The sequence below is a fragment of the Panthera tigris genome, chromosome E2 (assembly GCF_018350195.1).
Source record: "Panthera tigris isolate Pti1 chromosome E2, P.tigris_Pti1_mat1.1, whole genome shotgun sequence".
Lineage (NCBI taxonomy): Eukaryota > Metazoa > Chordata > Mammalia > Carnivora > Felidae > Panthera > Panthera tigris.
Window position 1 is genome coordinate 59455569 of NC_056674.1, and position 25263 is coordinate 59480831.

The window sequence follows — 25263 nt, forward strand, 5'->3', positions numbered from 1 at the left end:
CACCCCAAAACGTAGTGGCTTAAAACAGGGTGTTACGGACTGAATGCTCGTGCCTTCAATTCATGTATCGAAGCCCTAACCTCTAGCGAGGCTGTCTTTGGGGTACGGGAGTACCAGAGGTTCAATGAGGTCATAAGGGTGGGACCCTGATCCCACTGGATTAGTGTCCTTATAAGAAGAGTCACCAGAGAGTTTTCTCATTCTCTCCCTTTCCACCCCACTGCCATGTGAGGACACAGTGAGCGGGCAGCCAGTCACCTGCAAGCCAGGAGGAGGGCTCCTCCCCGAACCTGAGCTCGGTTTCCAGCCTCCAGAGCTTCGAGAAATACATTCCCATTACTGAAGCCGCTCAGTCTGTGGCAGTCTGTTACTGCAGCCTGAGCAGACGAGGACACAGGGCTCTGCACGTTTCTCCTCTAAAGGAAAAGGTGGGGAGTATTTTAGGCTTTATGGGCCATGTGGTTTCAGTCGAAACTATTCAACTCTGCCGCTGTAGTGTGAAAGCAGCTGTCGCCGTGTGTTTGTGGATGGTCATGGCTGGGTTCTAATCACACTTGGTCTCTGAAGACCAGCCTTTGGCCCCTGAGCTGTAGTTTGCGTGCCCTCTGCCTGGCTTAACATAATAGCAATCATTTATTCTGTTCAGAAATTGAAATTATGATGGAGACGAGTGTCCACTGAGGGATGAGTGGCTAAAGAAAATGTGGTTCATGGCTATAATGGAATATTACTAAGCCATAAAGAGGACGTCTTGCCATTTGTGACAACATAGATGGACCTTGAGGGCATCTTGCTCCGTGAGATAAGCCAGACAGAGAAGGACAAGTACCATATGATCTCACCTCTATGTGGAATCCAAAAACAAAACAAAACAAACTCATCTCATAGATACAGAGAACCGATTGGTGGTTGCCTGAGGTGGGGGTGGGGGGTGGGCTGAATGGGTGAACGGACTCGAGAGGCACAGACTTCCAGCTCCAAAAGAAATAGGTCACAGAGATCTAATGAACAGCATCATGGCCGTAGTTAATACTGTCATATTTCAAAGTTGCCAAGAGAATAGATCTGAAAAGCTCTCATCCTAAGAAAGCGAAATTCCATTAACTATGTGTGGCAATGAGCGTTAACCAGACTTCCCGGCCGTCCTATGGGTACATATGTCAAATCGTTACGTCATACACCCGAGACTAGTACCGCGTTGCATGGCATTGTACCTCAAGTTTTAAACACTGCAGTTGTGGGGCGCCCAGGTGGCTCCGTCGGTGGAGCATCTGACTCGATTTCAGCTCAGGTCATGATCTCATGGCTCGAGAGTGGGAGCCCTCAGGTTCTGTGCTTGGGATTCTCTCTCTCCCTCTCTCTCTCTCTGCCCCTCCCATGCTTGATCTCTCTCTTTCTCCAAATAAATAATCTTAAACAACAATTTTTAAAAATTGCAATTACGACCAGGCATGACGAGGAAAGCCCCATGGGTGAGGTCCCTGCTCGGCGTGGCCACAGCTGGGGTGACTGGCCTGGAGCTGGCAGATCTGGTGTTCTGACACAGCCATCAGCGGGTGCCGGCTGTGGGCTGGGGTCCAGCTGTGGACATGGGCCGGAAGCCCCGTTGCTCTCCCTGGGTGCCCCTCCGTGGGCTGCACGGGCTTCCACGGTTTCAAGCACCAGCCCCTCAAGCACAGGGCAGAGGCCGTGTTGCCATGTACCTGACCTTCCAAGTGACGTTGTGTCACTTGGGCTGAACTCAGCAGCGGGAGGAGAGTCGAGGGCACACAGAACGGGGCATCCCAGGGTCCTGGCGAACATGGGCACAGCCAAAAAGACAAACAAAGGTCTGTCGCAGCTCAGTTCGTTGAGGGAACGAAACAGGCTTCTGTGGACGGAAGGGGGGGGGCCTTTAAGATGGGGAGCCCAGGAGCCTTTCTGGATCTGGAATCGGAAAACTTGTGGCCGCGGGGAGAGGGAGCAGGCAGCGGAAAGTCAGGGCATGTGCCTGAAGGCCAGGAAGCTTCCAGGCTGGAAGACTAGTCAGCTTGGGTAGCAATCCTGCTCGGTTGCTCTGTTCCCTTCAGCCAGGCAGTTCACAGAGGCAGTCCCCAAGTCGGTCTTTCTGAAAGGTGAGTACAGAAGCCCAGGTCACCTGAGGTCACTAAGGCAAGGTCCTCATCCCAGAGCCTGGTGCACAGAGCTGTGGAATTCTGCATGGTGCTATGGCTTTTGTTTTTATTTCTGGATTTTGTTTTGAAATTGCTGGGTGGTACTGTGTTTATAGCCTTAGAGAGTTTCCTCCAAAATGAAATCAGTACCACCAGCCATACTTTATGGGGGAAGGATTTCCAAATGGCCCAAAAGGAATGCCTCTGTATCTGCATTTCAGAGAATATAAAGTCCGTCTCTGTCTCAAAAATAAATAAACGTTAAAAAAAAAAAAAAAGTCCGTCACTGCTGGAGCTAAACGTGACCACGCCTGGGAGAGGAGGGAGGGGTGGTTAGGGGAGGTCAGAAACAGGGTCTGTTGGAATTGCTGGGGGGAAGGGTATGCCTGAGCCAGAGGCATAAGATGCCGGCCAGTAATTGCTTGAAACCAGTCACCATTTTCCAGCAAGATCTCAGTTGCAATCCACTGCTTATGTGAGGAAGGGCTGCTGAATCAGCAAAAACCGGTTTGGAAATAAAATGGAAGAAAGCAAGTGCAGAGTGTACAAGGGGACAGCAATTTGATGTCAACGAGGTTGGAGGGAGCGGGCACAAGGTTGGGCCCCCAGGTGGGAATCCACAACCTTCAAGGAGCGGCTGGACTCCTTAATAGCACCGCCGTTCCCTTCTTCACTGCTTACTACGTGCTGGGGGGTCAGGTCCTTGAATCCTCATGGCAACCGTATGGGAACTAGTATCTGCCCATTTTACAGATGAGAAAACTGAGCTCAGCAGTATTAAGTGACTGCCCAAACCACACAGCTGGCCAGCCCTGGCGGCAGGATTTGAGCCTGAATCTTTTTTTTTTTTTTCTTAAGTTTATTTATTTATTTATTGAGAGAGAGACACAGAGAGACAGAGAGAGAGAGAGAGCACACGCCTGGAGCTTGATCTCATGAACTGTGAGATCATGACCTGAGCCAAAATCAAGAGTCAGATGCTTAACCAACTGAGCCACCCAGGCATCCTTTGAACCTGAACGTCTGCAGCCTGTTTGTCTACACGTTCACAATATGTAATTTTTCATTTACACCAAACAGCCCCGAGACACTGCCTCTTTCCATTTAGATTAACAAAAGAAAATAAATGGAAACATAGTAGGAAGTCTGGTAATAACCAACGGGTGGCCAGGGCTGGGAGAGCCAGAAGGGGAAGGCACAGCAGGGCGAGAAGGGACCAGCTCCAACCTCTTTAAGCCCAAGATGTGCTCTACCCAACAATTCCACCCCTAGGCATCTAGAGAAACCTTCCAGGTAGCAAGGGAGGCAGACAGCAACCAGAGGCGCATTGAATCATTGTCATTGCAAATCACAGAGCAAAACTGGAAACTCCCTAAATGCCCTTCTGCTTGTGGGGTGGATGAGGAGGTGACTGCTCTGAAGGCCAGGCCCTTAGAGCTTTAGGTGGGGTGTGGGGCTTTGGTGCCCAGGGTGCCCAGGGCAAGACAGAAACTTGAGCTTGAACGCTGGGAGTCTTGGGGGGGGGGGGCGGCTAGTTTTCCAGCAGGAGCCTGTTTAGCCAAAGATGGGACCAATGCAGGCACGAGAAGGTGTGAGCTGGGCCCCTGGCTGATTGGAAGGCTTCAAGTCACGCCTCTTCCGTGGGCTACATCTCCGGCTCCACCGCCTGGCTGGCAGTTTGTCTCCCTGCCGGCGGAGTCTCGGGCGCACTGCAATTAGCCCAGACCCCGTGCAATCTCCCCCCTCCCCCCGCAGCACTCGGGCAGCGGCGCTGCCGTTTGCCGCACACGTTCCGGGGGAGCTGGGAACCCGGCTCCTGCCTGCAGATTTATGGTCCAGGAAATGCATTTTAAATTGGTCCCAGGATACTCGGATCCAGGAATCAGACACCATCGCTTGGGGGTGGAGGTGGGGGGAGTATCTGTGGAGAAAGTAACGCCCTAGTGACAATCCTACTTTGCTCCCCCAGAGCGCAACCGCTCCCGGAGTTGGGGGCTACCTGTTGGCCAGGGAGCTGGGAAGGGACGGCATTTGGGTGTCTTTACTCCCAGACATGCGTGTGGCTCGACTTTCTGTTAATTTATGGGGAGGGGACATTCATCAACTACATGTTTTCTGGGGCAGCTGGCTCCCTTCCTCCCACATGTGGCCCCCAAACTGTAAGGAAGAAGGATGGATTATTTGTCCTAGGGGAAACCAACCACCTGTGGTCTGCCAAGAGCCTCTCCAGTGAAGCCAGGGACAGGTGTCGCAGATAGGAGCCAGGAGCCAGGCGCCAGGGGCGAGGTGCAGGGTGGGAGAGAGGAAACGCGAAGGGCACCCCAGAACGCCCCAGGCCTGCTCTGCCAGGCTTCACCTCCCGACTCCCGGGAGGGGGCAGAGAGCGCCCTGGGTGCTGGGCGCCTTCCCGTTACGCAGTTCCTGTCCCTTTAAATCTAAGTCCCGGGAAAGGGGGGGTGCTGGGGCGACCCGTCTGGACCCCAATTTCCAGGCCGGCCCGGCAAGGGGGAAGCGGGGCGGGCGGGAGCGCCGCGTAGGGGGTGCGGGAGGGCGGGCGCCGGGGGTCCCCGCCCGCGCCCTGCGCTCTCCGCCCCGGCGCCGCAGCGCCCCTCTCCAGATCGCCCGCGCGCCCGGGGCAGGGGGCCGGTTCGGGCGCGCGCGGGTCGGGGTTGGGTGGGGCGGGCGCGCCGGCGGGGAGCTGGTGCGGGGGCGCGCGGGTGGGAGACGCTCGGGCAAGCGGGCTGGGTCGGGGGCGGGTGGGGAGGTGCGCGGGCGGCGGGCCCGGTCGGGGGCGCGCAAGGGCGACTCGCGAGCCGGGGAGCCGGGGAGCCGGGACGGGGGCGCGCGGGCGCAGGAGGGGAGCGGATCGGGGGTGGGGGTGAGGGAGCGCCGGTGGGGTGCGGGGCGCGCGGGCAGGGTGTGGGCCGGGGGCGCGCGGGTCGGGGGCGCGGGTGTGGTGCGGGCGCGCGCGCCGCGCCGGCCCGAGCGCGCGAGCCGGGCCCGGAGCGCACGCCGCCGCCGCCGCCGCCCGCCCGCCCCGCCGCATTGCTGCTGCTGCCGCCGCCGCCGCCGCCGTCGCCGCCGCCGCCGCCGCCGCCGCCGCCGCCCGGCCCGGCCCGCGGCCCCCAATATGGTGCAGCCGCCCGCGCCGCCGCCCGTGCCGCCGCCGCCCGCGGGCCCCGCCGCCGCCCTCGGGCGCCCGCAGCGCGGCAGCCGCAGGTGGGGGGCTGCGCCCCGGGCCTGAGCCGCCCGCCGTCTCCGCCCCGGCCTGCGCGGCCAGCCCGGCGGGCTCGCCTCCGAGGGGCACTTGCCGCTGAGGTGGAGCCGTTTGCACCAGACGCTCCTGCTCCTGCCCCCTCCCTCCCCCTCCCCTCCCTTCCCCTCCCCCTCCCTCCTCCCCTCCGGTCCTGTCTCCAGCGGGAGCGCGAGACGCTGGTCAGGCTCCGCGGCGCAGCTCGAAAAGGAATAATCGCCCCCAATTGACTTAAATTCCGCCGAAGCCGGCGCCGCGGCCTCCCGCCGCCCGGGATCTGCTCGCTGTGTTTTTTCGCTTTCTCTATTCTTCCTTAAAAAAAAAAAAAAAAAAAAAAAAAAAAAGCAAAACAAAACCAGCCAGCCAGCCAGCCAACCAAGAATCCGGTTTGTTGATCGCCTTGGTTTTTTTTTTTTTTTTTTTTCACCGTTTGCGGGATTTGCAAACCGAGTTACATGCATGTCCAGTGGGGGTAGGTTTAATTTTGACGATGGAGGGTCCTACTGTGGAGGCTGGGAGGACGGCAAGGCGCACGGCCATGGCGTCTGCACCGGCCCCAAGGGCCAAGGCGAATACACCGGCTCGTGGAGCCACGGCTTCGAGGTGCTGGGCGTCTACACCTGGCCCAGCGGCAACACGTACCAGGGCACTTGGGCGCAGGGCAAGCGCCACGGCATCGGCCTGGAGAGCAAGGGGAAGTGGGTGTACAAGGGCGAGTGGACGCACGGATTTAAGGGGCGCTACGGGGTGCGGGAGTGCACGGGCAACGGGGCCAAGTACGAAGGGACCTGGAGCAACGGCCTGCAGGACGGCTATGGCACGGAGACCTACTCAGATGGAGGTAGGTGCCGCCCGGTGGGGTGGGGGGGGGGGGCCGGGCCAGGGGCTGAGGGGAGGAGGAGGAGGGACCTTCTTCTCTTGCCTCTTCTGTTTACCTCTGGGGAAGTTGAGCTTCTCCCTCCAGCCGGGGGGGCCGTGAGCACCCGGGGCATTTCCTGGGGCTTCCTGGAGGCCACAATTGCCCTGGCTACAGGTTGCCCCATGGCCTGGTGGGGGGACAGCGCCCCTGTGCCAGGGGAAGGGTAATGGGGGCTTTCCAGGAGCAGAGCCAGGCCCGGAGCCGTGGAGCTGAGTAGAGGGTCAGTGCATCATCCAAGCGCAGGCCAGAGACCTGCTGGAAAGGCCAGACTCGCCCTGGGCCCCGGGCTCACGGCCTCCTCTGGGACCCACCAAGGGCAGAGGGGAGCTGGGAGAGGGCCCCTCCCCCTTGTTGGCAGAGCTCCCTCAGTGCTGGCCTCCGGGAGTCAGGCCCCAGCTCTGCTGCTTGTTTTCCTGCGGTGCCGAGAGGCCTCCCTTAGTCCTCATGAACCCAAGCCAATGGAAAGGGAGCGATTGGGAGAGGAGCACAAACCCAAAGCAACACAACACGGCAATAAACTTCTAGGTGGTTGGACGCGGGCTAGCGCAGCCAGAGAGGCTGCTGGAGGGAGGGAGGAGGAGGCCCAGGAATCTCGCCTTCCAGTGGCTGAATCATTTTCGCCGTTAGTTTAGGGAATGCTCTGTGCCTTCATTCTAACATGCCACCACATTCAGGGCTGAGCCCGCCCGCCTGTCCTGGCTGTAAGATGGTTTCCGTGCAGGGAGCCTCGGCCAGGGCTCCTTTGCAGCTGTGCTCCTGTCCCGGACACTCCAGTGTCCACTCCTCCTTGCATCTGACGGGCACGGAGCATTTTCTGTTCCTGGAAGCCAGACCCCAAACAAGCCTGCTCTCCAGATGCCCCCTTCCCCCACCTGGGAGCTTATCCTCAGAAGTGGCTCTGTGCCTCCCTCTTGGCGGCTTGCTAATTTTTCAGGCATGGATGCCTGGGAAAGGCGTGGGGCGCAGCAGTGACTTGTGTGCTTCTGCTGGGCATGGAAATCATGAACGGACGTGTGGTCTTCTCCCTGCCTGCTTGCTGCCTCCACATCTTAGGAAGCAGGCACTAGACACCTGCTCCCTGGCCACATCCAGGAGTGATGGAGGGCTGGAGAGTAATTATTATTTTGGCTTATGCAACTGAGAGGCAGGGTTCATCATTACTCAAAGGGGAGGAGGCGTGGGGGGCAGTTAATTATATAATGCTCCTGCCTGTCAAAGCCGTGCCCAGCCCCGTCCCAGGCGGCCTCTTTGCTGTTGTTGTTTTCATGGAGCAGGTTGGAGAGGCTTCTGGACCCTGGAGTGCAGGGGCTGGACCGAGCAGACAGCCCTCTCTGGGTTCTAGGCCGTGTGTGTGCATGCGCGCGTGTGTGTGCGCGCGCACGCGTGCACACGGCGAGGCTTGGGCAGCAGATGTGGGTGGCTGAGGTGGGCGGCTCAGCAGCCTGGCGCTCTCAGCTGGGATCTTTGGGAGCCCAAGGGTAGTTGTCACCCTGGGGGCTCTGCCCATGCTGCTTTGCGGATCAGTCCCTCCAGAGGTGTTCCCAGCTGTGCCTGAGCCAGGAAAGCGGTTTCTAGGCCTCACATAGGAGCCTGGGGAGGAGATGAGCCAAGCCCCTGTCTCTGTGGAACTCCCTGGAATATCTAAGAGTGAGGTCCAGCTCTCTAGGCTGCCCAGCTTCCCCAGACATCTTGGGTGGCCCACAGAAATCCGTTCTCCGTTCAACAGATATCTACTGAGCACTTGCTATGAGCGGGTGCTCTGGGCTCTGGGAAACCAGCCGCGAGTGAAGCAGACAACAATTGTTGCCCTCAGAAAGCTTCCACTTTAGAGGGAAAGGTGATGATTCCATTGTGTTTACCGGGTGGGGGGGGGGTGCGGGGAGGGGGAGAGGATCTGATGCTGTGGCTGGCCATGAGTTTAGGGTTCAATATGTTGATGTGAGAAATGCTTCCTTCCATTGGTCAGTGTTCTTGGATCTCTGTCCCCTATCCAGTCAGCGACACAGGATTCTGCTCCCTAAAGCACTTCCCTCCCTCCACATTGCCCCGCTGGAGTCTCCCACGGTGGAGGGGGGGGGGCCATGTCCATTTTACAGATGACGCCAGAGAGACCCAGGGGCCCATGGGACAGGCCAGAGCCCCCCAGCCTGCGGCAGCAGAGTCACGGTTGGAACCTTGATGTGTCCCCACATCACACCACCTGTAGGCCAACCGAGGCAGGCTTACAGGCACAGGACGCCAGGGCTGACTGCTCCCTTCTGGTTGGTGATATGGCATGATGGATAATCGAATTGACCCTTTTGGCCTGGGATAATCAGGCCAGACATCTGGGGCCACCTTTCTGCAACACGGTCTGTGCTTCTCATCAGGAAGGAAGTGACTGTGGAGAATGTGTGCCCTCTAGCAGTCCGTCAGGCCAGCAGAACCAAAGTGGGGGTGTCGCAGCTCTGGGTCTGGATGCCGGTGGGCGTGGCGGCTCATGCTTCTAGGGAGGGCAGGCGGAGGCTTAATGAGTTCATGGTCCCGACTCCAGTCTGACGTTTCCTTTGCACAAGGGGTGGGAATACGGGGCAGGTATCAGCACAGCTCCTGAACCTCAGCACAGGTTCCAGTGCTGACTTGGGGAAACGGCGATTTTCATGAATGATGCACTCATGGCAAACATATTCTACATTTGGCTGCAATTGGTATGGACTCCATTTCAACTGGGGCCGCTTCTGCCAACTCCTCCCCTTCCAGGTTTATCCTCCCCCAAGTGCAAGGCAGGCGTTTTCTGTGGACGTGGGCTGAGTGACTTCTGTGGTCTGTGGGGTGACCCTGTGGAGAGGGTGAGGCCCTGGGGGCACGGGGCGGCACGAGCACGTGCTGTATAGAGTTGCAGCCATTTGGGCTTTGTGAGCTCAGACAAGCTACTTGACTTCTCTGAGCCTCTGTTTCTTCATCTGTATGAAGGGCTGGTAATAATACCTGTGAAGTAGGTGGGGATTAATTGAGGTGGCGTGTGTGGCTGTGCCAGGGATGTAGTGAGCATTGACTTTTACTTATCACTATTCTTTTATCACAGCACACGTGCAATGAGCGTCGCTTACAGTGACCGTTACCAGGACCGATAGCCAGGTGTGATCATGGTAATAACGAAAATGATGATCAGTGGCGATGTTAAACTCTAACCGTGTGCCAGCCGGGTGGCCAGTGTTTGCAGGATGATAGCGCTTCATTCCCGTACCTGGGTTGATGCAGGGTTGCTTTTCTTGTCCTTCCCATTTCCCACACTGGGAAGCAGAGGCGTGGAGAGAGGAGATGGTTTGGCTGGTGGGTGCAGGGCGCCATCAGGATTCGCACTCAGGACAGCGATTCCAGAGCCTGTGGTTTTGTGTGGAACACGTTCTCTAAACTCCCTTGTGCAGAACTACCTCCTCGTTCCTTCCTCTTCCTCCGCACCCTGCTTCTCCTCTGGGCGCGGCAGCCAGGAGCTGTAGGCAAAGGCACAGGCGCCCACCCGGGTGTTCCCCCCGCTGCCCCGCCCGCGCGCACTGCCCCTTCTCCACTTCTCTACACCCCTGCTCTTGGCCACACAGGTAAACATTTCCTCCTGGTGCCATGTACACAGGACCCCTCGGACCAAAGTCACCCCCACAAATAAACCCTCCCACAGCCCGAAAGATGTGAGTCATCTCACGTACCAGGCCTCCCCCCTCAAATGCAGATTCCGTTCACTGGCCCAGATCCCTCGGCCCACACAAATCACACACGCCCACAGTCAAAATCCCAGGCCCTCTGCGCCTGTGCGCACACACACACGCACAATACACCTGTCACCCGGAGATGTTTCCACCCCGTCCCCCAAAACACAGCCACGTGTACCCTCCAAACCCCTCCCGACTCCTGCTCCAGGAGCCCCTGTGCCTGTGCGGGGAAAGTGCCAGCCTTACACGACGAGGCTCAGGTTACAGATGGAACGGGAGGCTTAGTTTCCACTTTAAACACATGTTTATGCAGTTCCTGCCCCCTTTTAAGGGGGAAGAAGCCCATATCCAAACAAAATAAATGACCATTGGGCATATTTTTGATGCTAGGCCGTGAATATGTGAAGGCAAACTTTTTAAAAAAGAAAATCCCAGTGCCAGGTCCCAGGTTAGGGAGGAAGCAGGTCGGGGACACCAGACATAGGCCAATGGGAGTTCGTTTCAGAAACAAAAGAAGCACTCAGCTATTGGAGATAAAAGCATCTCCTCAGAGATTCTGGTTCAGCCACTTTGGCAAGGGAAAAGGCTCCAGGAGGTGAAAGCAGGAAGAAAAAGCAAATAACTCGTTCTTTGTTGCCAATAATAGCTGAGGAAGAAGTGTTACTGAGCACCCCTCACCCAACATAGCCCTGGAGCCAGAGTTGGGCGCTTTATATCAGGAGCTCTACCCAAGCTGGCAAGGAGGCCAGGGTCAGCACCCTCTGGAAATAGCTGCCCCACCAGGTAGTTAGTGAGCAGCCCTGGCTGACGGAAACAGCTAACACAGCTGTCGGGCAGGGCCAGGAGCCTCTGCTGCCTCTCTTCGGGGCTCTTTTCCCTCCCCAGTTTCCCCCCGGGCCTGCACAACCGTAAGGACAGCTGGCTATCGATTATGGGCTGATGGCTGTGGATGTAACACTCACAGTGTCCTTTGATGACCACATATCGCAGGATATGTGGATTCGTGGGATCCACAGGGGGCGATGTGTGTTTGGAATTTCCACAGTGGTCACCCTCTCTTAGACCAGCCACTTCGCCAATTTGTAGTCTCCTGGCTTGTGTGAGGCACGTGGTGGGTGAAGGCAAGGGCCGCCTGGGGTCCTGGCTGTGCTTCCAACAGGCTCTAGGCATCAGACCAGGGGTTTTTCTGGGTCCACCGAGTCTTTGCATAGGATAGGGGAGCGGCCGGTCTCTTCAGCACCTTGGAGAGCGCCACACACATGCCGCCATGGCTTTGCTCTCCTTCCTCCCCCACACCACCTCTAACAACCAGGGTGCCCAACCTGCCTGGCCCTGACCCGTCCAGCACATTTGGCCATGAGAAGTTTGCCCGTTCCCACCCTGTTGGTGTCTGGGGGCCACACTCCAAGGAATACCACCACCGGGGGCATTGGCTGTTTGCATCTCGATACTGTCCTGTTTTCCAAAAAAGTTGGGTGCCTCCAGGTGTCTGCTGGTGACCTGAGAGAGCATCTCCTGGCTAGCGGGGCGGGTCCAGGTGAGGTCTCTGGTAAGACTTGTACAAGGTGCTCTGAGTCTGAGGTTCATCTCTACCTCAGGTTGTGTGTGTCTCAGTTCTCACGGACTGTGCATGGTTATAGGTGCGCCAGAGGCAGGCAAAGGAATGGTCTTGTCTGTATCAACCCGCGAAAGACTACTGGGCCACCTTCCTCCTTAAATCAGCACCACTGGAGTACTCATCTAGAACAACCCTGCCCAGCACAGTGGCTGCTGGCCACATATGGCTATTTCAATTAATTATGATGAAATGAAAGTTAGATATTCAGTGCCTCAATCTCAGCAGCCACATTCCAAGCGTCTGATAGCAACACGGACCTGGCAGCTCTCATGGACCATGCGGAATGTGTCCACCGCCACAGAAGGTTCTGTTAGAGTGTGAGCTTCACGCAGGAAGGGGTGGGTCCATGCTGGTCACCACTGTGTGTCCGGTGACTACAATGGTGCCAGCACGCTGTTTGTGGAGTGAATGAAGTGTGCCAAGGCCGTATACGGGGTAATTTCACTCACCGTCCTGCCACACGTCCATCTCATTACAAGAACTTACACCCGGGCATTGATAGTCAAAGGGAAAATGTTCCCTGAGACCCTCCTGCCTCACTGAAAGGTCAGCCTCACTGAAAATTCTCTGAAGGCATCACTGTTACAAGTCCCTGACGGGGTTTGTTTTGCTCGTGGTGCTGTCATTGCTGGTAAGAGGCCCTGCCAGTGTTTCCCATGAGTGAGGCGGATGGCATAGAATGAAGTGAATCCGTCCCAAGCGTGTTCTCGTGATGTGAGGCTGCGATGCAGCCATGGCTGGAGGACACGGCTGGAGCACTGTGTAGCGAGCAGCGTTCCAAAGTGCTGGAAAAGATGCAGAAAAACAAGCAGCCCTTTATCTACCCGTGTCGTAACTCTCTTTACCGCTACGGTTGCCTTGGCTCGATTTGTTGGGTTGTTGAGAAGCATCTACTGAGCCCCTACTACGTTCGAGGTGCAAAGACAGAACAGTTCAGGTCGACCTTCAGTGAATCAACCTGGAAATAGTTGCTGAGTCTGACTGTGTCTTCGTCTGTTCGAGCTGTTGCAAATTACCGCAGGTCGGGGGGTGGGGGGGGGGGTGGGCGGTGCTTCTAAATGACAGTGTGTGTTTGTCACAGCTCTGGAGGCCGGGAGGTTTGAGATCAAGACGTTGGCCGATTGGGGGCTCCTTTATCAGGACACTGATCCCATTCATGAGGGCCCCACCCCCATAACCTCACCACCCCTGAAGGTCCCACCTTCTAACACCATCTCATTTATAACCTCTGAATTTAGGGGACACAGACATTCAGTCAGTAGCAGCCAGTGTGCCGAACATAGCTTGCAGTCAGGAATGTACAAGAAACAGGGGGATGTGACTTGTACCAAAAAGTCTGGATGTGAGACAAAAATGTGTACAATAATCAGGGGTTTCTCATTCCAGAGTTTGGGGACTGATGGAAACACTGCAGATGAGGGTTCTGAGAAGGGAAGGGGGACGTCTGTGTCCTTGAGCAGCAGAGGCATCCCAGGGGAGGGGTCCGCTGAGCTCCGATGATGGGAAGGGGATTTTTGCCCCGAGTCTGTTGACCCTGCAGGAGGCATGTTCTCTGTGATGGAATCATGACACTCCTTGTCAACATGTGTCGGCTCCCACCTTCCCCGGGGTGACCCAGGGGAGCTCCCTGGTGCTCCTGGAGGCCTCTGGGAACACCCAGGGTCATCTGCGCTGCTGGCTGGGCAGGCTGCTGGTCCCCCACTGTTGCTACTTGAGGCCAGTGCTTTGCAAACTTGACTCTGCGTCAGAATCACCCAGAAGGTGCAGAAAGCAGATTGTTGCCTCACCCCTGCATTTCTGGCCGGAGATGCTGTCTGATAATGTCCATTTCTAACAAGTTTCATTGGGTGCTGCTGCTGATGGTCTGGGGACTGCACCTTTAGGAGCACGGCTGGAGGCTGGTGCTTCTTTATTTAATGTCCATTTATTTTTGAGAGAGAGAGTGTGAGTGGGGGAGGGACAGAGAGAAAGAGGGAGACACAGGATCCTAAGTGGGGGAGGGGCAGAGAGAAAGGTGAGACCCAGAATCCAAAACAGGCTCCAGGCTCTGAGCTGTCAGCACAGAGTCCAACGCGGGGCTCGAACTCATGAGCCGTGAGACCATGACCTGAGCTGAAGTTGGACGCTCAACCCACTGAGCCACCCAGGCACCCCAAGGCTGGTGCTTCTTAACCCCAGGTGCACAGCAGAATCCCTGGGATGGTCCCCTTGAGATCATCCCCTTAGAAATGCAGAATCTCGGCCCCTCTCTCCCACCCCTGGAATCTTGGTCCCTCTTCCCCACCCCTGCACGGGGGTCTCCAGGGCCAGAAGCTGCATGTGCGCAAGACGCCCAGGTGGCTCGCATGCGGGAGCTCCTAATCTGGCTCCTAATCTCTGCTGCACATGGAATCTGGCTGCTTGGGAAAATGCTGATGCCTGGGCCCCACCCAGAGTTGCCGACTGAGGTGGTCTGGGATTGAGATTCTTTTAAAACTGTCCCGGAGATCCTAATGTGTAGCTGAGGTGGGGGGGGCCACTCATCCAGGGCATCAGTGAGAGGGTGGCCGTGAAGAGCCTTGCTGGGGTTCTGCCTGGCACCACAGCAGCCTGGCTCTGGGAGGGTGGCCTCCTGGCCCAGGAACGTGATGGGAGCCGTCAGGGCCGAGAGCCGCTGCTCTGGACAGTTCTTCAAACTCTGGGTCAAGTGGCTCATGAAATACATGCTGTGCTTCATTAAAAAAAAAAAAATCAAATAGACTTGCAGATTTTTAAGCATTGTGCCCATGTTACAGCAAGGAGGAGAGCTGCCGTGTGCTGGCCTGTCACCATGTAGCCCCTCCTGTCTCTGCCCTCTCCTCCTCCTTCCTTACGGCCACACCAGTCCCTGGATTTAAGGTCCAGCCCAAATCCAGGACGGTCTCTCGAGATCCTTAACTTCATTGCACCTACAGGGACCCTTTACCCGTGTGAGCACACATTCACAGGCACTGAGGTTAGGGTGTGGACGTGTCTGTCTGGGGGACACTGGCCAACCCGCTACAGGGTCTCACGGACTTCAGTTTGAAAGTGCTCCGAAGCACAAACATGCTCACGTCGAACCCCAGAGCCGTGGAGATTCCTTTGCAAGAAAGACACTCTCAGTTTTTGAACGTCCGCTTTGTTCCGGGTACTGGCCTGTGTGCCTTCCCAGAGTCCTTGCTCCTTTTGCTTATTTTATTTTTTTAAGCTTATTTATTCTGAGAAAGAGAGCATGAGAGAGCATGGGGAGGCAGAGAGGGAGGGAGAGAGAGAATCCCAAGCAAGCTCCGCACTGTCCACGCAGAACCCAACGTGGGGCTTGATCCTACGAACCTGAGCCGAAACCAAGAGTCGGATGCTTAGCCGACTGAGCCACCCAGGCGCCCCAGCGTTGCTCCTTCTAGTTTTTAAAGTAGCGCCGTGAAGCAGGGCGTGCACTCCCAGGTAAGACAGGAGAAGGGATGCTCATAGGATGGCCGGGCTTGGCGAGGTCACAGGGCCGGTGAGGGGAGGGGGCACACTAGAGCAGTCTGCAGCATCCACTGGGGGCGCCTCCTGACGGGACAGTCATCTCGGCCACCCCCTGGCTCTCCAGTTGAGGACGCTGAGGCCCAGGGAGGCGCCCGCGGTCTCACAGTCATGCAGAGGTAGGGAAGGATGGCCCGGTCTCCTGAACCCCGGCCTTCGGTGACCTTTCGCTCAGCATTTCATAAACTTGTGGGTTCTCCCGGGTTCCTCCGAGAGCATGGCGAGGCTGAGGGTCCTCTCCCAGGACACACGCAGGGCCCTGCACACATGTGGCATTTTGTCGGTACTTGTGGGGGTTCATGGACTCCCTGAGACTTCTCTGTGGACCCCAGGATAGGAACCCTCCCGTTCTCCACAGGTGCCCAGACACACGGACGTGACCATCACCGCACACGGCAGGTGGGACACGGGAGGAAGGCCGGAGCCAGCAGGCTCTGACCTGTGGGTACAGAGCAAAGGCTGGAGGGGGCAGAGCTGGCCTCCCCACCTCCCCTCCCCTGAACACACCCCTTCTCTCTCCAAGGCCTCAGAGTCCTGAGTTTGTCCTGCCGGGACTCGGCCGTCTGCCCCACCAGGCAGCATGTGATCCTCAGAACTTCATCCCGCGCCCTCCCCACCAGGTCCACAGGCCTGGTGCCAGCAGCCTGGCCATGAGCTGGGAGCCACCTGTGCCTTCTTTCACTCGGTCCCTCTGGGAGGAAGGCATGACTCCTCCATTCTGCAGGGGAAACTGAGGCCCAGCGAGTCCTAGGAAGTTGGGGTGCTGACACGGTCTCAACATCTTTGGTCCGCTTCAAACCTCCCACCCAGGGCCCCTGGATAGACTCCCCAGGAGGGAATCTAGCCCAGGGCACACATCTGGGGCCATCCAGGGCCGGGGTCCTGAGGACCAGACCTGAGAATCACCCACCGCTCCCCGTCCGCCTCTGTGGGTTGGGGACAAACAAGGGCAGGAAAGGAGCCTCTGAAGGTGGCTGAGGGGAGGTCTCACCGTAAGGAGCCCGGGAGGGATTTTCAGTGGGATGTTCCCAGGAGCACCAGGTGGGGGCCTCCCTGGGAGGCCTGTATGATAAGCCAGTGCAGGCTTTCTTGGTCCTCGAGGGGCCGCGAGCTGGCGCCCCACTGTCCACCTGGGGACCGTGCGTGACCTTTCTGGGGCCCCGCCCCCGGCCAGCTGGTTGCTCGCTGGTGAGTTCAAAGGCCTGGCTCCCTGTGGGTGGATCTGGGGAGCTGTGGTTGAAACGCACTTTGGGGAGGATGGTGCGGGGCTCCCCTCCTCAGACCCCCAGAGTGCCTCTGGGCCTCTGTGCGTGCGTGCTCCCGGGCACTGTAATTACTGGCCTCTGGCTGTCCTGTCCCCCTCCCCATGCACTGGAGTCTCTTGAGGGGGCAGAGACTGGCTCTTGCGGGTTCCTCCCTGTGGCCTTGTAGCAGGGAAGGCTGCAGAAATCCTGGTTGGCTGATGCATGGATGACAGTCCCTCCAAGAGCAGTGGGGGCAGCGGGCGGGGGGGGGGGCGGTGTGTGAAGGGAGAACAGCAGGGCAAGGGCCCTGAGGCTGGAACAGGTGTGGTTCTGAACTGGAGGAAGAGGGTGAGAGGAGGGAGGGTGTGAGCACATATTCCAGGCCAAGGCAGGAAGGGCAGGAAGGGCGCTGAAGGGTTTAGGCGGTCAGCAGCACCCCGTGGTGTTCCTGCTTTTGAATAATTAAGTTTTAATTTCAAGATGCCCCTAGACTCCCGCGGTTGTGCCCTCCACCCTGTCTCCCCAAAGTAACACCTGACGGAAGGACCACGCAGCGCTGAGGCCGGGATATCAACATGGACACTGGGTTTCAGCAGCAGGCCTCCCCTCCGCCCCCCGGCCTGCCACCCTTTCAGAGCCGCACCCTCCCCCCTCTCATCCCTGGCACCCACTCCTCTGTCCCCATCTTGTCATTTTCTCATTTCCGGAATGTTCTATACACGGAATCGTGGGGTATGCAACCTACGGGGACTGGCTTTTTTCACTCACTGCGGTTCTCGGGAGACCCATCCAGCTCGCTGTGTGCGCCCAGACTTCGTTCCTCTTCACTGCTGACCGGTGTCCGGGGTGTGCGTGTGCTTGGACCGTGGCTTTCGTACCCATCACGGTTCAGGGGCTTCCGGGGCGTTTCCCGTTCGGGGCTATGATGGACACAGCGCCTGCAGACTCTCATGGAGAGGTTCTTACGTGAACGTGAGCCTTGGTCTCTCTGCGATACAACTGCTGGGCCCTTGCTGTTTGTGACGGTGTCTTTGGGTAATGACTCTGGCTGCTGGGTGGGGAAGGAAATGGGGACCAGAGTGGAAGCTGGGGACCCCCAGAGGGTGCTCGTGTCCGGGGGAGGGGAGATGATGGCCTGGGTCTGGGTGGGGGCAGTGGCTGGGCAGTGCGCGGTGCCCGGGACGGCGTCTGGGGGCAGGAATTGGTGTGGAGGGTGTGTGGTGTGAGAGGCTGCGTGCTGGGTGAGGGTGGAGGGAGCAGGGGGTCGTGCGTCTGATCTGAATGGGGGCACCGTCCGCTGGGAGGTGGCACAGAGTCAGGAGAGAGTGGCACCGGAGGCGAGAAGCGCCAGGATCAGAATCGGGCCTGAGAAGGAGGACGGTGTGGAGGATGTAGACGGGCCGAGAGGCAGGTGGCCCTGAGGGGTGGGGGTGCAGAGGACAGCAGGAACAGAGACGGGACGTGGACTGTTGTCCCAGCCCTGTGTTCACCCCTTGCAGCCAGTATGTCTCCTTATGGCCCCACCACCCCACGAGGCCATTTCACAGACAAGGAAACCAAGGCTGGGGGATGGAGTGACTTTCCCGAGTCACTTGGAAGGTTTGGATTCCAGAAGCAATGGACTCACACGAGGTGGGACCGAGCCCAGCCGTCAGGTCCGTGGTCACGAGCCCCCCCTTGGGGGCTCCCGGAGGCCGGATGGGAGACCCGGTGAAGGTTTGCGCGCCTGCCTGCTGCACGCAGATGCTCCGTGAGCGAGCTGCCGTCACGTCGTGTGGTTGTTTACATCTGTGGAAGTCCCCAGCGGTGGATCGTGGCCCCCGCTCTGCCGTCACCTTTTCCCGCTTGTCATTCTGCCCCCGAGGTTGTTCCGTATCAAGCCTGCACCCCGAGAGCGGATGAGTGATGTCGTCGTGACGTGGTTTTCTTAAAATTTACCTTTTGAAGCGTATAGTTCGGTGGGTCGTGGTGCGTTCACGGGGCTGCGCAGCTCCGCACCGCCTGTTTTAGAACGTTTTTGTCACCCAAGAAAGAAACCCCTGGTGCGTTAAGCCGTCCCGCCCTCCACACCCGCCGGTCCGCTCTCTGTCCCTGGATTTGCTGGGTCTGGACCCTGGGGGTGGACGGCGTCACCGAGGGGCCCCTGTGGCTGGCCTGTCCCTCAGCACGGTGTTTCCGGGTGCGTCCAGGGGCCCACGCCAGAGCCCGCGCCAGGTTCCGTTCCTTTTCAAGACCCAGTGATGTTCCCTGGCGTGGCCACATTTGCTTGTCTGTTCATCGGTCGGTGGACATTTGGGCCGTTGTGAACGGTGCGGCCGCAGACACTCTCGTGTAAGCTTTCGTGTGGACACCGCTTTCTGTGCCCGGGGGTGGGGTTGCCGGGTCCTCTGGGTCCTACGGTGGCCCCGTGATGAACCTCACAAGCAGCTGCTGCCCCGTTCTGCGTTCCCGCCAGCCGTGTTGCGGGTTCCAGCCACGCCACATCTCTGTCGCACGTGTCACTGTCACCCCGTGATTGCAGCCTCCTAGCAGGTGTGAAGGGACGTCTCACTGCGGTCTGGATCTGCATTTCCTTAAGGATTAGGGACGTCGGACATCTTTTCATGTGCTCACTGGCCGCTGGGATGTCTTTGGAGACACGTCTGTTTGGGCCCTTGCTCGCTTTAAAATTGGGTCGTCTTTTTATTGTTGAGTTGTAAACGTTTTAATGTATTGTAGACACCACAGTGACGTAAGCCCCAGCGTCTACTCCTGACCCCCCGGGATTCCCCGCTTGCCGGCTGCCTCCCCCATTGGATGGTGGATTCCTTGAAATAAACTGCGGATGCCTTTCTCTTGCCTGTTGAGTACCTAGCACGGTGCCGGGCACACAGTAGGTGTTGAGTAAATGTTGACTCGGGCCACTGCCCACTGGCTAGGAGGTCAGGGGATCCTGTCCAGTTCCTGCAGCGCAGGTTTCGAGGGGCTGCAGTTAGGGTCTATTTTACTGGCAGGGACAGAACAGCCGTGGTGTCTGCAGGGTAGCTGGGACCCACACAGGTATTTATTGAGCACTTACTGTGTGCCTGGCAATGAGCCGGCCCCGGGGATAGCAGCAAATAGCCCCAGGGCAGCGTGGGACCGTTGGACTGGCTGAGGGGGCCCTGTCCATGCACCTGTCACATAGGTCCCCCTTTACTGCTGACGGGATGGAGGGAGCTGAACCAGGGCTGACAGTGAGACCTGGCGGGTGTGGGAAAGCCTTTGGGGGAGGGACTTCCCCACACGCCCAGAGGATGGCAGGGCGAGGTCACAGAGGCTCCATCCGTTTTAAGTGCAGGGAGGGGGAGCAGGGCCGCCCTGGGAAGTGCGGGAGCCAGCATGGCTGTGGCTATGCCAGACTCGAGGGGCCGCGCCAGGCGGGTGGTCAGGCCTTCCCTGGCTGTGGAGGGACACAGCCTGACCCTTTGGGTCTGCACAGAACCAACCTGTTAGGACAAACAGGAGATAAACATTCTGGGGATGAAGGGCCCAGCCCGCAGCCTTGCCTGGAGGCTCCCTGGGGATCCCACATCACCCAGACAGCGTGGGGGCTGAGTGGCTGTGTCTGCGGTGTGGGGCCCAATCTGGAGGAAATTAATTGTGGATCCCCAAGAGAATGCGGCAGAAATATAGCAGAGGTCAGGGTTTTCTCGGGGCTGGAGGCGGCCCTGGTGACAGTGGCCATGAAGTGTTCACAAGCACAGAGTGTCCTGTTAGCTGGAGGCCTGAGCAGGACCGGCGGGGGGTGGGGGGGTGTGCAGGAATGTGCCAGACAGTGGACCGACAGGGAGGGAAAGACAGAGACAGAGAGGGAGAGACGGAGACAGAGGAGAGGCAGAGATGGAGAGGGGGAGAGGGAGAGGGACAGAGGGAGAGACAGAGACAGAAGGAGGAAGACAGAGAGGGAGAGGGAGAGACAGACAGAGGGAGACAGGAGGGAGAGAGACAGAGAGGGAGAGACAGACAGGGAGGGAAAGACAGAGACAGAGAGGGAGAGACGGAGATAGAGGAGAGGCAGAGATGGAGAGGGGGAGAGGGAGAGGGACAGAGGGAGAGACAGAGACAGAAGGAGGAAGACAGAGAGGGAGAGGGAGAGACAGACAGAGGAAGAGAGACGGAGAGGGAGAGACAGACAGGGAGGGAGAGACAGACAGGGAGGGAGAGACAGGGAGAGGGAGGAGCAGGGAGGCCACAGGCAGGGCAGAGGGAGGAGGGACGCGTCCCTTCCTGCGGTCAGGTGCACCTGCTACTTCTCCCTGGCCCTTTGTTTTCAAGCAGCCGCCTCGCGCTCACTGGCGCCCAGCACCCTGCGCCTTACGCACCTTTCTGTTGAGTCTGAGCATCAACCCCCTGGAGCTTGCTGTCCTGCTGCTCAGAGGGAGGGGGCCACACGCAGCCCCCAGCGCCCCGGGCAGGCACCCTGCCTCGGTCTCCAGCCCTGCGCCTGCCTGTCAGGACTGTGGGGAGCCAGAGCCTTAAATGGGATCGAGCTCCCCGGACGTGGGGGGCTTGGAGGTGGCGCCCGTGAGCGCCGATCTCCAGCCCCGGCTGCCGGGGCTCAGCCCCCTCCAGCTAGTTCCCGTTTGGCCCCGAGTGGAGGGGTGACAATGCGGACCCTGCCTCCACCAGCCGATGGAACGGAGCCCCGGGCTGGGGACACCCCACACGTGTGGGGGTGCAGAACCCCAGGCTGGGGACCCCAGCCAGGCAAGCTGGAGCCAGGGTGTCTGAGCGTGAGAGGCCTCGGGGCTTGGCACTGGGGGCTTCTGAGTCCCCCTCAGGAAGGCCAGCAGACCCTTGCCTCCAGGCCTGCCCTTCCACTCACAGCAGCCAGAGGGGAGGGGTTCCTGCAGAAGCATTCGGAACTCCTTCGGGGTGTGGAGCCCTCCAGCCCTGAGGCGGTTCCAGTTTACTCCTCGTTGCAGGGAGGGCAGACCCTCCCGTGGGAACTGCGCTGTGAGCAGGTGTCAGAGCCTTGGGTGGGCAGTCTGGGGAGGGTCTCAGAGCGGCGTCCCCTCCGCTCTTCCTCTCCGAGCCTCAAGGACTCCGGCTGATGGCTGAGCCAAGTAGTTTCGGGAGAGCCCCAGCTCAAGGGCCTGTCAGCCTGGGCTGTGACAGGCATCTGGGACTGGGGTGGGGTCCGGCCAGCTTTCCTGAGGAACCGGGCCCTGGGCCCTGACAGAAGAGCTGGGTGAGGGAGGGGACTCCCAGAGAGAGTAAGCCTGTATCAGGCCGCAGGCCAGTCCCTGTGGGGACCCGGAGTCAGGTGGGGCTGGAAGAGGTTCAGCCTGTGACCCGTCCCCTCCCTAGACATGCCCTGTGGGCTGCCTCCCAGGGGTGTCAAGGCTTCTGGGGGCCCAGAGTCGTGTTGGGTGACTCACTGTTCCCCCAGGTCCCCTAGGGCTTGAGGTCAGAGGAAGACCCTGGCAGGGGAGTGGCAGGGAGGGAGTGTGTGCCCCTCACAGGCCTAGCCCCGTGGACACTGAGTCATCAGGGAGGTGTAGGTGGAGGGTTCTGTGCCGGTCACCGCTCAGCCCCTCCTGCTTCCCCTCTGCCCTCCAGGTCTTTTCTCAGCACCGCTCTGTCTGGAGACACCTGCACAGCCCCAGCGTCCCTCCCAGCATGAGCCCGGAGCTGGCATCCATGGGGTCAGTGGGGACTCGGGCCCCGTGTGTCCTTGGCACAGTGCTGGCACCAGCAGGGTGGGTGTGAGGGTCCTCCTGAGCACTCTGGCCCTGCTCCGGCGGGGGCAGGCCTGGGGTGTAACCATATCCCAGATGTTTGCAACCACTCTCCCGGGACGTGCCGTTTCTATTGGTGACAAGATCACGGGTTTGGCGACCGACTGCTGTGATTTGCTGCCTGTCTAAATCTCAAGTAGAGGCCAGTGAAAATAAGGATGTAATTTCTTTCCCCACGACTCTTGATTCTTTCTGTGGCCCCCCTGGGAGTCTGCACACCCCAAGTTGGGGGCCCCTGCTCCCACCCTGCTCCTTGGGAGCAGCTGTCACGTCTGAAATCGTACTGTCCCCCTCTGTCGCCTGGGGAGTCCTGACCGGAGCATTCTTCCCCCGCACGGTTCTGTGGAGGTTTGGACACCACTCGGAAACAGCCGTGGGACCCCCTGGTGTGTTCACAGGGCCGTGTGCCATCCCCCCAGAGGAACCTTGTACCCCACTGTCCTTTCCCTAGCCTCCCCCCCCCCCCCCCCGCCCTGCCCCACACTGTCCCGTTGGTGGCCTCCAAAACTCCTCTGTCTCTGCATTTGCATCTTCTGGACATTTCACATACAGGCATCATACATGATACATGCCCTTCAGGCTCTGGGATGCTTTCTAGGTCCATCCGCTAACATGTGCCCGAGCTCTGCTCCTCCTTAAGACTCATGAGCTTTCCAGGGCGTGGACGGACCACATCCGGCTCAGCCAGCCCTCTGCTGATGGGTATCTTGTTTCCCTCCACCTTTGGCTGTTGGAACCTGCTGCTGCTGTGAACACTTGTGCGCAGGTGTGTGTGGGGCAGGTGTTTTCATTTCTCCTGGGTCCGTACCTAAGGGTGGAATTGCCAGGTCATATGGTCATTTGAGGAACTTCCAGACTGTTTTCCAAAGTGTCTGCACCAACGGACGTTCCCACTTATTTTTAAAAAGAATCTTCTGGAAGCTGAGAAGTCCTTACCAGCCTCCCCCCTGGGGGGTGGATCTATTCCTGGACTTGGCAAAGTTTGTGTTTGGAGAGAACCCTAACAGGGATGGAGATGGCCGTCATTCCAGGCACGGAAGCGCTCAGTGCCCACCCCCCACTGGAGGTGGTCCCCACCACGTTTCTGCCCCTCTGCCTCCATCCGAATCCCTGCTCCAGTCCTCTGCGTACTGGTGGTGGCCGCCTAATGTCTCTCCCTCTGAGTCTCAGATCCACGGGGTTCTTTGTTTTTGGCATGGTTTCCATCTTGGCACGTGGTGGGTACTTAGCAGACTGGTTGGGTGAACGAGGGTAAGGGTCTTCTCTCCACGCTGCAGAACTGAGGCCTAGGGGTGTGGAGAGGGGCCTGAAGGAAGCTTCATAGCTAGCGGAGCGGTGCCCATGACGCTGTGATTTAGGGAAGGGTCGTGGAAAAGGAAATGATGTTGCTGTAGGAGGTAGCCCCAACCACTGATCAATCTCTTTTTCTCCGGGAGGGCCGACTCTGGGGGACCCCGGCGAAAAGATGGCAGGCACTTGCAGGGACCCCCAGGAGGAGATGGCAGGCACCTGGGGCCTCGGGGCCCTTCAGAGTAGGAAGGTAAGGGCCTCCATGTGGTTGTACCAGGCACGTGGGGCCTCCGTGGGGCTATAACAGGCAGTTGCGGGCCTGCGTGGGGCTATAGCAGGCACGTGGGGTCTCCATGGGGCTATAGCTGGCAGGTGGGGGCCTCTGTGGGGCTGTAGCAGGCACGTGGGGCCTCCGTGGGGGTGTAACAGGCACATAGGGCCTCTGTAGGACTGTAACAGGCAGGGGGGGGCCTCCATGGGGTCTCCATGGGGCTGTAACAGGCATGTAGGGCCTCCATGGGGCTATAGCCGGCAGGTGGGGGCTTCCGTGGGGTCTCCATGGGACTGTAACGGGCACGTGGGACCTCTGTGGGGCTATAGCAGGCAGGTGGGAGCCTCCATGGGGTTATAACAGGCACGTGGGGCCTCTGTGGGGCTGTAACAGGCACGTAAGGCCTCCGTGAGGCTATAGCAGGCAGGTGGGACCTCTGTGGAGCTGTAACAGGCACGTGGGGCCTGTGGGGCTGTAACAGGCACATAAGGCCTCCGTGAGGCTATAGCAGGCAGGTGGGACCTCTGTGGAGCTGTAACAGGCACGTGGGGCCTGTGGGGTTATAGCAGGCAGGTGGGGTCCTTCCTGGGGCTATAGCAGGCAGGTAGGGGCCTCCGTGGGCTATAGCAGGCAGGTGGAGGCCTCCCTGGGGCTATAGCAGGCAGGTAGGGGCCTCCGTGGGGCTGTAACAGCCACGTAAGGCCTCCTTAAGGCTATAGCAGGCAGGTGGGACCTCTCTGGGGCTGTAACAGGCACGTGGGGCCTCTGTGGGGCTGTAACAGGCACGTAAGGCCTCCGTGAGCCTATAGCAGGCAGGTGGGACCTCTGTGGAGCTGTAACAGGCACGTGAGGCCTGTGGGGTTATAGCAGGCAGGTGGGGTCCTTCCTGGGGCTATAGCAGGCAGGTGGGGGCCTCCGTGGGGCTATAGCAGGCAGGTGGGGGCCTCCGTGGGGTTGTAACAGGCACATGGGGCCTCTGTGGGGTTATAGCAGGCAGGTAGGGGCCTCCCTGGGGCTATGGCAGTCAGGTGGGGGCCTCCGTGGGGTTGTAACAGGCACGTGGGGCCTCTGTGGGGTTATAGCAGGCAGGTGGGGTCCTTCCTGGGGCTATAGCAGGCAGGTAGGGGCCTCTGTGGGGCTATAGCAGGCAGGTGGGGGCCTCCCTGGGGCTATAGCAGGCAGGTGGGGGCCTCCGTGGGGCTGTAACAGCCACGTAAGGCCTCCTTAAGGCTATAGCAGGCAGGTGGGACCTCTCTGGGGCTGTAACAGGCACGTGGGGCCTGTGGGGTTATAGCAGGCAGGTGGGGTCCTTCCTGGGGCTATAGCAGGCAGGTGGGGGCCTCTGTTGGGCTATAGCAGGCAGGTGAGGGGCCTCTGTGGGGCTGTGACAGGCACGTGGGACCTCCGTGGAGTTAGAGCAGGCAGGTAGGGGCCTCCCTGGGGCTATGGCAGTCAGGTGGGGGCCTCCGTGGAGCTGTAACAGGCACGTGGGGTCCTCCCTGGGGCTGTAGCAGGCAGGTGGGGGGCTCTGTGGGGCTG

At 59.0% G+C, this 25263-nt stretch overlaps 2 protein-coding genes across 2 annotated transcripts in view; both read left to right on the forward strand.

The window, feature by feature from the left end:
* The window catches only part of LOC102957108 (junctophilin-3-like), a 155173-nt gene that overhangs the window by 74350 nt on the left and 55560 nt on the right, over nt 1-25263 (forward strand). The window lies entirely within an intron of this gene.
* On the forward strand, nt 5866-9804 carry LOC102951953 (junctophilin-3). Its single transcript, XM_015537776.2, has 2 exons — nt 5866-6261; nt 9733-9804. Exons 1-2 carry the CDS (start codon nt 5866-5868, stop codon nt 9802-9804), a joined length of 468 nt encoding a protein of 155 aa, XP_015393262.2.